Source organism: Nannospalax galili, unplaced genomic scaffold (genome assembly GCF_000622305.1).
Source record: "Nannospalax galili isolate Female #2095 unplaced genomic scaffold, S.galili_v1.0 scaffold507, whole genome shotgun sequence".
In the NCBI taxonomy this organism is placed as follows: Eukaryota; Metazoa; Chordata; class Mammalia; order Rodentia; family Spalacidae; genus Nannospalax; species Nannospalax galili.
Window position 1 is genome coordinate 223805 of NW_008356261.1, and position 13813 is coordinate 237617.

The 13813-nt window shown below is 52.4% G+C and overlaps 3 protein-coding genes across 6 annotated transcripts in view; 1 reads left to right on the plus strand and 2 right to left on the minus strand.

The window, feature by feature from the left end:
- Pgghg (protein-glucosylgalactosylhydroxylysine glucosidase) overlaps window positions 1-6905 on the plus strand; it is a 7474-nt gene extending 569 nt beyond the window's left edge. The window contains exons 2-15 of one of the 4 annotated variants that reach the window (XM_029556817.1): window positions 97-159; window positions 405-686; window positions 1189-1333; window positions 1476-1911; window positions 2800-2919; window positions 3092-3223; window positions 3402-3513; window positions 3617-3689; window positions 3784-3920; window positions 4043-4176; window positions 4275-4370; window positions 4491-4588; window positions 4655-4866; window positions 4943-6905. In XM_029556817.1, coding sequence (XP_029412677.1) covers window positions 428-686; window positions 1189-1333; window positions 1476-1911; window positions 2800-2919; window positions 3092-3223; window positions 3402-3513; window positions 3617-3689; window positions 3784-3920; window positions 4043-4176; window positions 4275-4370; window positions 4491-4588; window positions 4655-4866; window positions 4943-4998 — 2010 coding nt within the window. In that variant the 5' untranslated portion in view covers window positions 97-159; window positions 405-427 and the 3' untranslated portion in view covers window positions 4999-6905. Of the gene's footprint in view, window positions 1-96; window positions 160-404; window positions 687-1188; window positions 1400-1475; window positions 1912-2799; window positions 2920-3091; window positions 3224-3401; window positions 3514-3616; window positions 3690-3783; window positions 3921-4042; window positions 4177-4274; window positions 4371-4490; window positions 4589-4654; window positions 4867-4942 lie in introns of all 4 variants that reach the window. The other 3 variants (XM_008854365.3, XM_029556818.1, XM_029556819.1) reach the window with 3 other exon arrangements.
- Window positions 6906-7103: 198 nt separating this feature from the next.
- Ifitm5 (interferon induced transmembrane protein 5) lies at window positions 7104-10680 on the minus strand. The gene is made up of 2 exons (XM_008854366.3): window positions 8825-10680; window positions 7104-8211 (listed from the first exon to the last, which is right to left on the minus strand). Exons 1-2 carry the CDS (start codon window positions 9014-9016, stop codon window positions 7999-8001), a joined length of 405 nt encoding a protein of 134 aa, XP_008852588.1. The 5' UTR covers window positions 9017-10680; the 3' UTR covers window positions 7104-7998.
- A 2438-nt stretch (window positions 10681-13118) lies between these two features.
- LOC103751064 (interferon-induced transmembrane protein 2) overlaps window positions 13119-13813 on the minus strand; it is a 1238-nt gene continuing 543 nt past the window's right edge. The window contains exon 2 of the mRNA XM_008854368.3: window positions 13119-13425. Coding sequence (XP_008852590.1) covers window positions 13237-13425 — 189 coding nt within the window. The 3' untranslated portion in view covers window positions 13119-13236. The remainder of the gene's footprint in view (window positions 13426-13813) is intronic.

Genomic DNA, 13813 nt, shown 5'->3' on the forward strand with positions numbered 1-13813 from the left:
TCTCTCTCTCTTCTCTCTCTCCCCCCCCCTTCCTCCTCCCGCGTGGTCTTCCCTCCACCTCCCTGGTGTGAACTCCCTGGTTCTTCTCTTGACAAGGCCTACCTCAGGAAGCCGGTCTGGATCTGACACCTGGCTGAGGGAGACCTGTTGCAGGATCAGGTGGGAATTCTAACCTGGGCGCTGAGGATACAAGTTTTCTCATTCTCTGATTTCCTAGAGTTCCCCTTGACTTGAGGTGGTGTTCTTGGTGCTACCCCTAGATGAAGGCTCTGGAAAGTAGGGTTACCCAGCTGGACACATACTTATCATCTATGCGGATCAGCCAAGTTTCGTGGGGTTTTGGGGGTTCACTGTCAGTCTGCAGAGGGAAGTCCAGCTAGTCACCATCGACTTGCTTTCTCCAGGCCACCTGTACCAAAAGTGTTTCATGGAGGACTCTGAGGATGATCCAACCATATTCAGAGCCCACTGCATGCCCAGTGACCCCCGGCTCTGGGCCACTGTAACCAACTCATATCTGGGTACACGTGTGTATCATGACACAGTGCATGTTAATGGTGTGTACAATGGGGCTGGAGGGAATACTCACAGGGCAATTCTGCCCAGCCCCCTCAATGTCTGGCTGGAGGCCCCTGCAGGGATTGGAGAACAACTAACCAAGACCTTCTCCCTGGACACCAACACAGGTTAGTTGCCACCAATCTTAGCCTCCTTCTCCTTAAGCTGTTGAGAGGGACATTCTCACTTGGGAAGTCTCACAAGGGAAAGTAGGCCATAAAAGCCAGTATGTGACTCAGACCTGTAATCTCAGTACTGAGGAGATTGAGGCAAGAAGATGGAGAATTGGGGTCCATCCTGGGCTACACAGCAATATCTGTCTCAAAAATAAAACAGTTGATCTTTAAGAAGCATCCCAACATAGGCCTCTGTGGTTTGCCTCACTTTACTTTCTTCTGGGTGGGCCTGCTGGGGTCCTGTGCAGCCGTAGCTTCCAAGACAACAGCAAGTCTGCCAGAGTGGGCCCACGTCACTGGGAAGAGGCAGCTGGAGGTTTAAGGGACCCCATTCCCAGCTCAAGAAATCTATGGTACTCTGTGGTTTTGGGGGGGCCACAGCTTTGCAGTTGTTCTGGGGCTGTCCTCCATTCTGATGTTCCCCAGGATGACTGAGGCTCCCAACTCTCCCTAGGTTCCTTTCTGCACACCCTGGAAGGCTCCAGCTTCCGGGCTTCCCAGTGCATCTATGCTCACCGTGTGCTGCCCCATGTTCTGGCCTTCAGAGTGTCCATTGCACGCTTGACCACAAGGAAACAATCCATCACAGTGCTGCTACGGTCAGCCTTCTCCCCAGAAAGCCCAGACCTGGACCTTCATGTGGGGCCTGACTTCCAGGGTGTCCGGTGAGGAGTGGGCTAGGTCTTGTCTGGGTACCCCAGAGAGGGAGTCTATTCCTGAGGCTCAACTATGCTCTTATAGGTACCTGCATGGCCATACACTCACCCCTGAGCAGCCAGGGGAGCCACAGCAGGAGGTTCACATGCTATGGATGCCAGTGCCCCCAGCCTTGACCCTTGGAGAAGATGAGAAGGACAGGACCTGGGACTTTCTGACTGTGGTGGGCGGCAGCCAGGCTGAGACCCAGGGCTGCTTTGCTGAGGCTTTGCACCTGCAGACCAGGGGCATTCTATACACCACCCATGCAGAGGCCTGGGCCCAGCTCTGGGTGGGCTGTGGCTTGGACATGGCTGGGCCCCTGGCCCTGCGCCAGGCCCTCCGTGGCTCTCTCTACTACCTGTTTAGTGCTCTGCCCCAACCTGGCACCCGAGGATACATCAGCCATGGGCTCAGTCCTGGGGGCCTCTCCAATGGGAGCCAAGAGGAGTGCTACTGGGGCCACATCTTCTGGGACCAGGTACACCCTGCACAGGGAGCTGTGTGTAGACATTTGCCCTACTTGAGATCAAGACCATGGAAGCACAGAGGTCATAGATGGGATTGCTTCCTAGAGGAGGTAATATCTCAAAAGAAGGATACGTAGGAGTTTGTTAGAAAAGAGTGATCCAAGTAAGAGCAGGTGCAAAGGCCCTGAGCTGAGGGTGAGCAGCATCTAAAGGCAGAGGAGGGGCCTCACTGAGGTGGGAAGAACAGCAGGCCCAGACCTCAGAGAGAACTGGATACAAGCCTGGAGTTCATCCAAGGGCTGAGGAAGTCATAGAGACTGCTTAAGAGGAGTGGCAGGTAGAGGTACAGTCTGGAAAGATCCGTGGCTGCCAGGAGTAGCTGGGTGAAGAAGGCAAGGAATGAAGGCTGAAGAAATCAAGGACGCGGCATATGGAGTTTGGTGACCACTGAGTGAGGAAATATTGAGGGGAAGACTTAAGGCCATTCCTATGTTTTCTGATGCTCTGGGAAGTCTGCACTGTGACCCATTTTACAGATGAGGTCCAGGGAGACTGAGGTCAGGCAGCCAGAGAGCCTGAAGCAAACTCTCCCCAAAGGCCTGGACCCAGATGCCAGCACCTCCCAATAATGGCTAGGCTGAGGACCAGAACTCAGGCTGTCTAGGCTGGAGAAATGGCACTGGACTAGGCAGGCCAGAGAGGTCCCAGGTGGGTTTGGGTGGGCATCAGATGAGGGACCCAGAGAGGCAGAAGGCCTCCAGAAGATTGAGAGGAAGCTGCCAGCTGTCATGTTTGCTTTGTATTACCTGGAAGCCTTGACAGGGTGGGATGTACACAGTACAGGAGGGAGGGAGAAGGTGTGAGCGCCTATCCAGCTCCAGAGTGGTTCATCTTCTCAGGACCTCTGGATATTCCCAAATATCCTGATGTTCCACCCAGAGGCTGCAAGGGCTATCCTGGAGTACCGAGTCCGTACGCTGGGAGGGGCCCTGAAGAATGCCCAGAACCTGGGCTACCAGGTAAGAGAACCTTGGCACCATCCCATAGGACTCTGCCACAGGGTCTGCTCAGTGCCATTCAGTAGCACCGGAGCCCCCACTTCCTCTTTCCTCCCTCCTTGAAGAACACCCCCCATAAGACTGGGCTGCCCCTCCACAGATCAGGATCTGTCCATCCCATCCTTCCTCACAGGGAGCCAAGTTTGCTTGGGAGAGTGCAAGCACTGGCCTGGAGGTCTGCCCTGAGGACATATATGGGACCCAGGAGATCCATATCAATGGGGCAGTAGTATTGGCCTTCCAGCTATACTACCACACCACCCAGGTAAGACATCTTTATACCCCAGGCATGCTCACCTACCTGATGTGGCAACATTCTACCTCTTGACCCTTACAGGGACAGTCCTGGAAATCTGTGTGAAGAGGGGCTCTGGGAGCCAGATACTACTTTTGGGGTGCCCCAGAGGTAGGCGCTCACCCTTTGCCCTGCTCTCATTCCCTAGGACTTGCAGTTCTTCCAAGAAGCTGGTGGTTGGGATGTGGTCAGTGCTGTGGCTGAGTTTTGGTGCAGCCGTGTGGAGTGGAGCCCCCAGGAGAAAAAGTACCACCTGAAAGGTGAGGGCTCGGGAATGCTGTGGCCAGCCCAATACTGGCTACTGTTACGGATGGCATGTCCTGAGCCCCTATACTAATTGCCATGGTGGCCCTGTGTGCCCAGGAGTCATGCCCCCTGACGAATACCACTCAGGAGTCAACAACTCTGTGTATACCAACGTCTTAGTCCAGAACAGGTCAGATATGAGACACCCCTCCCTCACCTCAGCCCTAGCACAGCAGGCTGGGTCCAGCCAGAAGCTATACAGCTGCAGACTGTCTCCTCCCCAGTCTGCGCTTCACTGCTGCTTTGGCAGAGGACCTGGGTCTGCCGGTTCCCAACCAGTGGCTGGAGATAGCTGATAAGATCAAGGTGCCCTTTGACCCTGAGCAGAACTTCCACCCTGAATTTGATGGGTATGAGCTTGGTGAGTTGTGCCAAGTCCCTCAAGGACCCTTCTGCCTGGCCAAGACCCCCACATTCACCGTAGGACACCCTCATCTTCTCAACCCAAACCCCATGTCTATCCTGTCCCCTTCCTCCACTCAGGAGAAGAAGTAAAGCAGGCTGATGTTGTGCTACTGGGATACCCAGTCCCATTATCCCTGAGTCCTGACATCCGAAGGAAAAATCTGGAGATTTATGAGGCTGTGACATCTCCCAAGGGCCCTGCCATGACCTGGGTGAGGAGCCTCGTGAGTGGCCTGGACCCATTGTCCTCGCTCTTCCTTTCCCACACAGTGGGTTTAACCCTTGCATGTCCTCTGAATTCTGACCTCAGAGCATGTTTGCTGTGGGCTGGATGGAGCTGAAGGACCCGTCAAGGGCTCAGATCCTCCTGAACAGGAGTTTCACCAATGTCACAGAGCCCTTCAAGGTCAGCTGGGTTCCCACCCACCACTCACTGCCTCTGTCTTCTGCTCTGTGGTAGTCTCAGCAGGGTCAGGGCCCTGCCTGACCTTATACCTCAAGTCACAGCCATCCTTGTCCCCTGCAGATATGGACTGAAAATGCGGATGGATCTGGTGCAGTGAACTTCCTGACAGGCATGGGGGGCTTCTTACAGGCAACACTCTTTGGGTGCACAGGGTTCAGGTGAGTGTAGTGACCAACAGGGGATCCCCACTTGTCCCTACCCTCTTCATACAGCTCTCTCCACAGGGTCACTGAAGCAGGTGTGACCTTTGACCCCCTGTGCCCAGTGGGAGTCTCTGGACTGTGTGTCTCTGGCATCTCCTACCAGGGGAACAAACTCAACTTTGCCTTCTCCAAGGACTCCATAACAGTTGAGGTCACAGCCCAGGAAGGGCCCTGCGCCCCTCTGCTAGAGGCTGAGCTGTGGCCATCACAGGCCCGACACCTTCTGTCACCAGGTAGGGAACAGTCCATGATCATGTTACCCAGGTGTCCTGGTGCATGCTCTTAAGGACTGGCGCTCTTTTCCTGCAGGACACAAGGTCTCCTTTCCCCACTCAGCTGGCCGGATACAAAGGTCACCTCCATAGATGTCCAGAAACTCCAGCTCTTGAGTGTTTCCTGGGAGAAGTTTTGACATCTTGACGTTAGAAACCTGTTTCAGTGCCTGTGAGACACTCTTGGGGTCATCACCACAAGCTCCCACACACCCTGCACTAAAATCTATCTGGATCCTGGAACCACCGAGGCTACTGGGCCTCCCTCCGTGCCTATTCCCTTCCCCTTCACTCCCCTCTCCCTCCCCAGTTCTCTATCCTCACACACTCTCTGGCCTAGGACTGACCTGAGCACCCCGTCCCTTGGCTCCCCATCTTTGTCTCCCCAGGACTGGGCCTTAACTTTGTTGCTCACCTCTGGCTTCTGGTCCCTGGACTGCTCTGGTCACGGGGCTGGGTGGGGAATGGCCAGCAGCTCTGATGAGAAGGTGGTCGGCAGGGAGGGACATGGAGTCAGGGGCTTAGCTTTCCCAGATAGGAGTTTCTTGTGGCATATAATTGGGACCAGACTGAGCTAGCCAAATAATCAAGGATTTTGGGGGACTTGGACTCCCAATTCTTTAACTCCTCTTGACTCTGGAGTCAGATGGTCTCTGGCATAGTGGCCTAGGGTGAGAGCTGTCCTTAACCAAGTAACCTATTAGAAGGAAGGCAGAGCTTTCGCCATAGAACAAGACAGATGGACACTACAGCAAGACCTCAAGTTCCTGGCTGGCCACCAGAGGAACTGGAGTCAGATGTGCAGGATTCCAGGCCATGGTCCTGGCCATCTGTGCTGAAAGGCTGCCTACAGCTGGAAGGCCTGCCCAGCCTCTGCTCCTGGGGCCTCAGCTCCTGGCATACTTTATCAGTATTTCCCAAGAACATACTATCTAGGGCCAAGATCCTAGTGAGGTCTGTGCCCCTGCACCAAGACAGTCTGACCAATTAAAGTCAGTGATGGAAAAAACTCCTGAAGTTAGAATGTGTGATGGACCCATGTCCCTTTGCACCTGGGGACAGGAGATGCTAAGACTTCAAAGCTCAGGGGCAAGTTGGATCCTTGTGTCTCCCCCCTCCTCCACCTTCTTTGTGGTGGGTCAGGTGCTGCCCTAGCAGAACTGGATGTTCATCTGTAGCTCCAGAGTCAGGACTGGACATGGGCACCAGAACAGAGTGGTAGGTAGCACTACACACACAGGATGGATGTAATCAAGTACTTGAATGTGCATGCCACCTGTGTGTGTACAGTCACCTCTGTGCATGTAGTGTGATAAGCCCTTGGGGTCGTGGTAGTTGATAGAGCGTGTGGGCTGGCACTGCTGGTCAGGTCTAGGAGCCTAGGGCAGGGGAGGCTGCTGGTGATGCTTCTCCAACTTGACCACATGCTCTGTTCTCAGCACCTGGATACAAGCCAGCAATCCTGCTCCTCATTCTACATGGGGGCTCGAAAAATATCCTAGGGTCATCTACCCAGGAACATACAAGTCCCCTATTCCCATTCTATGGAGCCAACAGAGGTTGACCCCTTCTTGAACCAAACCTGGTCAGCACACTGTATTCATCTTTGTCTAAACATAGCCACACACTGTCCTTGGCCCCGGTCAACGATTGGACTAGTGCCTCACATAGGCTGATACCTCTCTACCCCCCTAGTCCCCAACACATACCCCTACCTCCAGAGTTTGGCGTGACACAATGTCAGTAGCCTGGGACTCCTCTGGACTCAAGCATGCAACAGAGTGGGGGGCTGCCCAACCAGAGCAGCTAGGCAGAGACCCTAACCTCCAGCCCAGGAAGAGTTGGCAAGCAAAGGGACCTCTTGAGAAGGCAAGGGACCTGGGTGGAGTATTCCCACCCTTGAGCCTACTTTTGGTTAAGACCCACACAGTTAGCCTGCTCTGTTATTAGCCTGGCCACAACAAGACCCTGGGGGCCTCACTGTGTGTGTGTGTGTGTGTGTGTGTGTGTGTGTGTGTGTGTGTGTGTGATATGTATATGCATGATTATGCTGAGTTTACTGTGGATGCTGGGAGACCTGGCGGGCCTCACTGTGTGTGTGTGTGTGTGTGTGTGTGTGTGTGTGTGTGTGTGTGTGTGTGTAGGTTTACTGTGGATGCTGGGAGACCCGGTGGGCCTCACTGTGTGTGTGTGTGTGTGTGTGTGTGTGTGTGTGTGATATGTATATGCATGATTATGCTTGGTTTTCTGTGGATGCTGGGGGCATGAGATGCATAAGGGAGAAGAAATAATGTGAGAACATGCATCTAGTCCACTGATGGTTCAGGAGTTACCACATCCGCCGTCTGTCTGTCTCTGAACAGATAGGTGTGTGAGAGAGGAAAGGAGGAGAGAAGGCTGTATGTCTCTCTGTATGTGGATGGTGTTGCTGCCCTGTGTATATGTGAGTTCAGTGTCCATCCCCACATAGAAAATGGCCCCCTGCCTGCCTTCCCTACAATCTTCACTGATCTAAGAGGGGAGAAGACCGCTGTGGCACATGGGGAGTCAGGATACGCCCTCACATGTTCTGGGACACAGGCCATCAACCCACAAGGCAATAGAGATCAAAGGCATGAATTCTAAAACTGCATCCTAAAATACTTAGGCTCCTCCACCCCAGAAGCCACAGACTGCCCTGTAGCTAAGCAAAGGGGACACTCAGAGACAGATAGGCAGACAGAACAGGGTGACTGGGGGTTGGCCAGAGGATTTGGTACATGGACTCCCTACCCCACTGCAACCAGGAAGAAGGCATCAAGGCATTTCTGGAACCTGTCACTTTTAATTATGAATGGAGGGTCTGCCTAGTAAGTGAGAAGAAAGGGACAGAGCCAGATACTGAGGACCCTCAATGTTAGGGGTGAGGTCCATGGGGTCGGAATGGGTCAGCATTGAGTGTCCATGGTAGACAAGGGAGTAGCCTTTGGTGTCATGGTAGGGCCTGGATCAAGGCCCTACATTAGGGTAGAACTCCCTAGAGCTGGTGTTGAGCCCGTGGGGTCAATGCCCTGGAGTTGTCCTGGGTTCAGGACAGGGTCAGAACTCAGTCTGTCAGTCATAGTCCCCGTCTTCAAACTTGGTGCTGAAGAAGGCTGCAGAATCTTTGGCCAGCCGGGACAGGTGCAAAGCACCAGTCACCACCAGCCCCAGGAGCAGCAGTGGAGGCACCAAGGTCCACATCGCAGCCAGGATGTTGTAGCACTTGGCTTTGGAGCCATACCGCCGTGCAGCCTCCAGGTCCCCAGCCACCTTCTGGTCTCGGGCCTGCAGAGCAGCACCAGAACCAGTCTGTTACATGTTCATGGTGTCTAGGGGACCAGAGCCCACCCAAAGCAACTGATGGGCACAGATTGACTCCCAAATCTTGATGGAGGGGTGTAGCCTGAGGAGACACTCCCCTGAGCTGGGCCCACATTCTCCATGATTTCCAACAGTTTGGCCCTTGACAGGCTCTTTGGTCATTGTGACCCTAGCCCAAATAAGGGCTGCAGCTATGGATCAGTGGCCATTCTGAGTCATCATCTGAGAGTCCCCTGTGCAAGAGGGGTCCTCTGGGGAACCAAGAACCCAGTCCCACTCAGGAGCAGCAGCCAAGGGCTCACTCAGCTCACAGAAGTCACAGTACATGGGAATCTCTCTATGGGAAATCTTTATAGACCTTGCCCTTTCGGAAGGACTATATAGCCAGGCCTCCCTTTTCCGTGAACAGTGTACCACCTCTTAATGAAGATGCCCTTGTGGTCCCCAGCTTAGTGAGGCACTCTTGCCATGCTAACAGTCCTCATGTATTTTTCCTTAGAACCCCTGGCCCCATCTACATCCCCTCACACCCTACACTCAGTCTTCCACAACCCTTCCCCCAAGCCTCAAAGCTAACCTTGACGGAGTGCACCAGCGCCAGGAAACCGAGACAGCACAGGTTCAGGTAGAGCGTGCTGAAGACTGACCAGAGCAGGTGGTCACGTGGTGTAGGGCCAGTAACCCCCATGGGGAGGGCTGTGTGGGCAGCATCATCAGCCTTGCGGGGTGATGGGGTCCGGGGGTCTTCACGGGGGTATGAAGTATCCATGGGTTCCAGCGCCGTGTCTTCCTGAGACTTGTGCTCTCTGAGCACCGGACCTGCTTATAGACCCACACCACCCTCCCTGACTGGCCAGCTCCACTCGCTATATATAACACAAATTACAGCCTCAGCCTGCCAAGTAGTGAGGCCCGCCCTTGCACCCTAGTGTCCCCCACCCCTCTCAGAAGACCCCATCAAAGACTGCAATGCCACATGGGCAGAGGCTTCAGACCACCCACCAGAGCCCCCTGCTGTCCTCACTATCCACGAAAGGCTGCTGAGGGTATTGGCTGCAGATCGTCCCTTGGTGGGCCCTGGGGCTGAGTGGATATGACACTGCTTCAGTTTCAGGGAAGGGCCAAAGCTCCCTCCTGAGAACCAGAGCTGCTGACACTACAGTCTTCCATCTCCAGAACTCAGAGATCAGAGTGGGGAGAGCAAAGATATATCTTGCTAGAGATGAATGCTAAGGAGAAAATGGGCTAAAAGGGACAGTGAGGGAGCCTGCCTCCCTCCCTTCCACCACAGACAGCAGGAAACCCTCCCCAGCCCCTGTGATGGACACTTCCTCTAGCTCTTTGGCAGACAGTCCCCTCAGTCTCTTTGGCCTGTTAGTCTTTCCTCTCAATCCTAAAATGTGAGTGGAATGACTTCCTCATGCCATCCTCCATCTCTGGTTGGCTCAGATGCTTGTATGTGCCAAGGACTCAATGTATATTCCAGCAAGAAGTCCATCTCCAACTCCAGGCTCATATGCCCAAGAACCTGCTTGATAAAGGGTATCTTACTGTATTCCCAGCTCAAATTCTCAGCAAGAGGTGAAATCCTTCATACCTCCTCTGCTCAACTTCTCTGAGCTGCTCAGGTCAAAAGCCTTGGTTACTTCTGCCCATAGGTCCCCCAGCAAACGCCTGTGATTTCCTGAACCTACCAGGGTTCAGGAAACCTTCCCATGCCCACTAAGATCACCTAGCATCAAGCAGACAGTGCTGAGGATTCCTGGACAGTCTGCATATGTGAAAGGGGAGGGAGGGTCCCTGACCTGAAGCAGGGAGGCTGCAGTGAGCAAGGGAGGATGACCCAGTCAGAGCACTTCACTCTTAGATGGCATTCTCCAGGGTCCTTTGCTAGCTGGTCTCCTCTAGTCTAGGAACAGAAAGACAGTAAATAGTGTGACTGGGGCCCAAGCCTGCACCTCTATCACCAAGTGCCTGAACATAAGCACCCTGGTCTTCAGCAACTTTGTGGCCATTGTCCTTATCAGTATTACTACCACCCTTGTTCTTGTCAGACCTGGTAGGCTCACAAACCTCAGATGATAGTGGATTCTGGCTTCTAGTCCTGCCATGTCCTTCCCCTGAAGTAGGCTAAAGAAAGCACAGGGAAACCAACAGGCAAACTGCATAGTGGCAGGGCTAACGCAACCTCGGCTGCATTACAACAGGACCATCCAAAACCGACCAGATGACCACTCCCTGCTTTGTTATAATAGCATCTCCATAGTATCAGAATTGCAAAATCTCCTGGTCCCATCACAGACCTGGACTAAAAAGAAGAGTAACTCCATTTTCCCCCATTGGGGAAACAACCTTGACACATTCCCAGAATTCCCTTCCTTTCACCCCACCTTGATTTGTAACTACTCTACCTAAAGTTTAATAATAAAATGAGCTATCCAAATTCCAGCAGACTTTTCAGAAGCCTACAACCAACCTTTGAGTGTGTGCCTTTACCCTGGTAAAACTTTATCCCAATGCCTTACTTTGTCTCCTCTCCAAGTCATGACAGTACTAAGAACCCAGAAACACCGAGGTCTCGGCTGGCTTTCTATATTTGAGACCTTCCCATTCTTCACCTACCAGCAACATGTGCTCCACAGCTGGCATGCACCCTGAGGCTGAAGGCCCTGACTTCACCACAGATGTTATACTCACACATCTGTCCAGTGGGACTAGATAAAATGCACCTGGTGGTGACTGCTATGATATCTCTGCTGCTGTTCCCATACTGGTCCTGTACAGAGCCCATCCTCACTCTCCCTGCCTGAGGGGAACAGGGCATGGATTCAGGTTTCTAGTCTCTTTCTCTGGGCAGATGGAAACAGAGTCGTAGTACCTCTGTCTTGGATCACTGATGTCTAATTCAAGAATGCACTGTGTCTAGAATCACAAGGTTCCAGGAGAATCCTCTGACTCTCAGGGATTGAGAACAGCCCTGACCCTGTGGGATAGATGGACTCTGTTACCTCTGGAGGCAGCTGATGGAGTCCTGGCCCTTGCATCCCTCCTGGACCATCCACTTCCAGCTCCATTCTCCATGCTGCTTTCTGTTCACTGGGCATTGTCTATTCTTTTCTGTCCACTCTTCTACGGGGTTGATTATAGGAACATCTAATAACATGTTGGCAATGCAGAACCCTCAACTCTAGGCCCACTGCAGAAGCCAAATGTCAAAATAGCAACCTCCTCATGGTGGGACAGATCTGAGATATCAGAATCAAATCTTTGAACTTTAAATGGTTACTCTTTTTCTCGGTAGAGAAGCTTCCTTTAGTCCAAAATTGTCCCTAGATCTTAGGCTCTGGGGTATTAAGTGTGAGCTGCTTTGTCTGACTGGCTTGCACCCTGGGCAGGTGAGTCCTCTTCCCAGGGCTCCAGGAGGGTCCTGAGGTCAGGTGCCATTTGATTCCCATATGAGGATAGTAACCTTCCAGCCTAGGCTCACAGGCAACATCCTGGACCATCCTGCTGAAGCACCAGCAAGTTCCCTGGCCCCTTTCTGTCATGTATCCATGGAGAAGAAAGGAATCTGTTACTTGGTTGAAGACTCTCACCAGCTTTGAGTTGAATTCCAGCACAATTAACATTTAGTGAAGACCTTACTCCTTTCCCAAGTGTAAGCCTGACATTTTCTTACAGAAAATGGCATTTTCTTACATTCCTCACCAGAAAATTCTTACACAACCCAAGTGGCACCTGATTTTCCCTTATCAGATTGTGGTCTCATCCAAGGCACCTCCAGAGCAACCTTATAACCTCAATTATTGAAATGAAGAATAGAGGAAGAGTCCCTTAGAAACTTGTTAATGAAATTCCAAAAGCTTCCACAATCCTATATACTGTCACCATTAAAATACTTAGGCAGGGCTGGAAAGATGGCTTAGCAGTTAGAAGCACTGGCTGCTCTTGCAGAGGATCTGGGTTCAGTTCTCAGCGCCCATATCGTGGCTAAAGACCATCTGTCATTCGAGGTCTAGGGGATCCGACAGTCTCTTCTGGCCTCCATGGGCATTGCAAGCACGGGTGCACTTACATGCATGTAGGCAAAACACGCATACACATAAAAATAAATAATACAATTTTTTAAAAAAAACAGGTAACTGTGACTCTTCAGAAGCTCACACCTAGACTCTTGGGTGTGCTTTGTTTTTTTTCCCTGAGCACCTTTCTATTTTTAATAAACCCCAACTGCTTCATAATAGATTGTCATGAAATTACTTTCTGTATCAAAGTCAAGTTGAGGTCCCTAAAAGATTAAGAGAACTCCTCAGGCTGCAGAGAGAGGCTCAGATGACAGTGAGCCCTGCTGGGGTCACAGTGCCTATGTTTCACTTCATCTGCCAGTGACCAACAGAGAGGTATTCTTGCACTCCACCCTCAAGCCACCCACTTCAGGTTCCTGGAATAAACCCAAAGGACTGCATAGGACCGGGCTGGACAAACTCCAGTACTCCATTGATTGTAAACAGGTTGGCTCGGGGAACTAGAAGCCATACCCAAGAGGCAATCATGGAACCCAGAACACAGCTGGGGGTTTCTTTTCCCTTAAGGGAAGGAACTCTGGGTTTGCCCTCCACCCCTGGACTGAGGCCTCCCTCCATTAAGGTTTTGGTACCCTTCCTGGGCCTGGGGACATTGTGCCAGGATCAGGGAGTGATGCTCAGGTCCCATTTGCCTAGAGTAGCCAAATACCCACACAGGATGCTAGTCAGCTACTGCCCACATCAGGAGGCTAAAATCCTGCCAACATAAGGACACTCTGCTCCTTATGACAGGGAGGATGCAGGATGAACTCAGTACAGGATCAGTCAGCAGACAGAGTCACAACACAGTTGCTACCATGTGCACTTTATTGAATCCACTGTGGACAGATGTGTAAGTGTAATATTTGCATATGCATGGGGTTAGAGGGAGGGGCAGCTGTGGACTGTGAAGTATGAGGCAGGACTAGAATCCGGAATGTGGTAACCTTTGAGAAATGGCTTCAATGAATGCCACAGAGGTGGTGGAGACAATAATGATGACGATAACAATCAAGAGGATGCTGAAGATGAGGGAGCTGATGTTCAGGCACTTGGCGGTGGAGGCGTAGGCCTGAGCCCCAATCACATCGCCCATCATCTTTCTGTCCCTAGACTGAAGAAAACCAGATGGTCAGGGGACCCTTGAGTCAGTCAGCTAAGAAGTAGGTGCTCTGAACCAGTTCCCCCATAGTCCTCCCTGCCCAGTACAGCCTCCCTCCCTCAAGCCAGGGACCCTCCTCCTCTTTCACACACTCAGACTATCCAAGAGGCCCCAGTGCTAGAAATTCACCCCACCACAGGGTATTGTTCCCTGCAAGTGCACTGGACACTTTGCACACAGCCTGGAGCCCCAGCCTGCAGGGTGAAGGGGGGTATTCCAACAACCGGACAGTAGGGAGAACTCCTCTAGGCTGGAGTGGGAAAGTCTGGCCCTGGGGTTCCCAGGCAGCCTCACCCTGTTCCTATTGGAGAGTCTCCAAGACAGAGGGATAGATAGACCA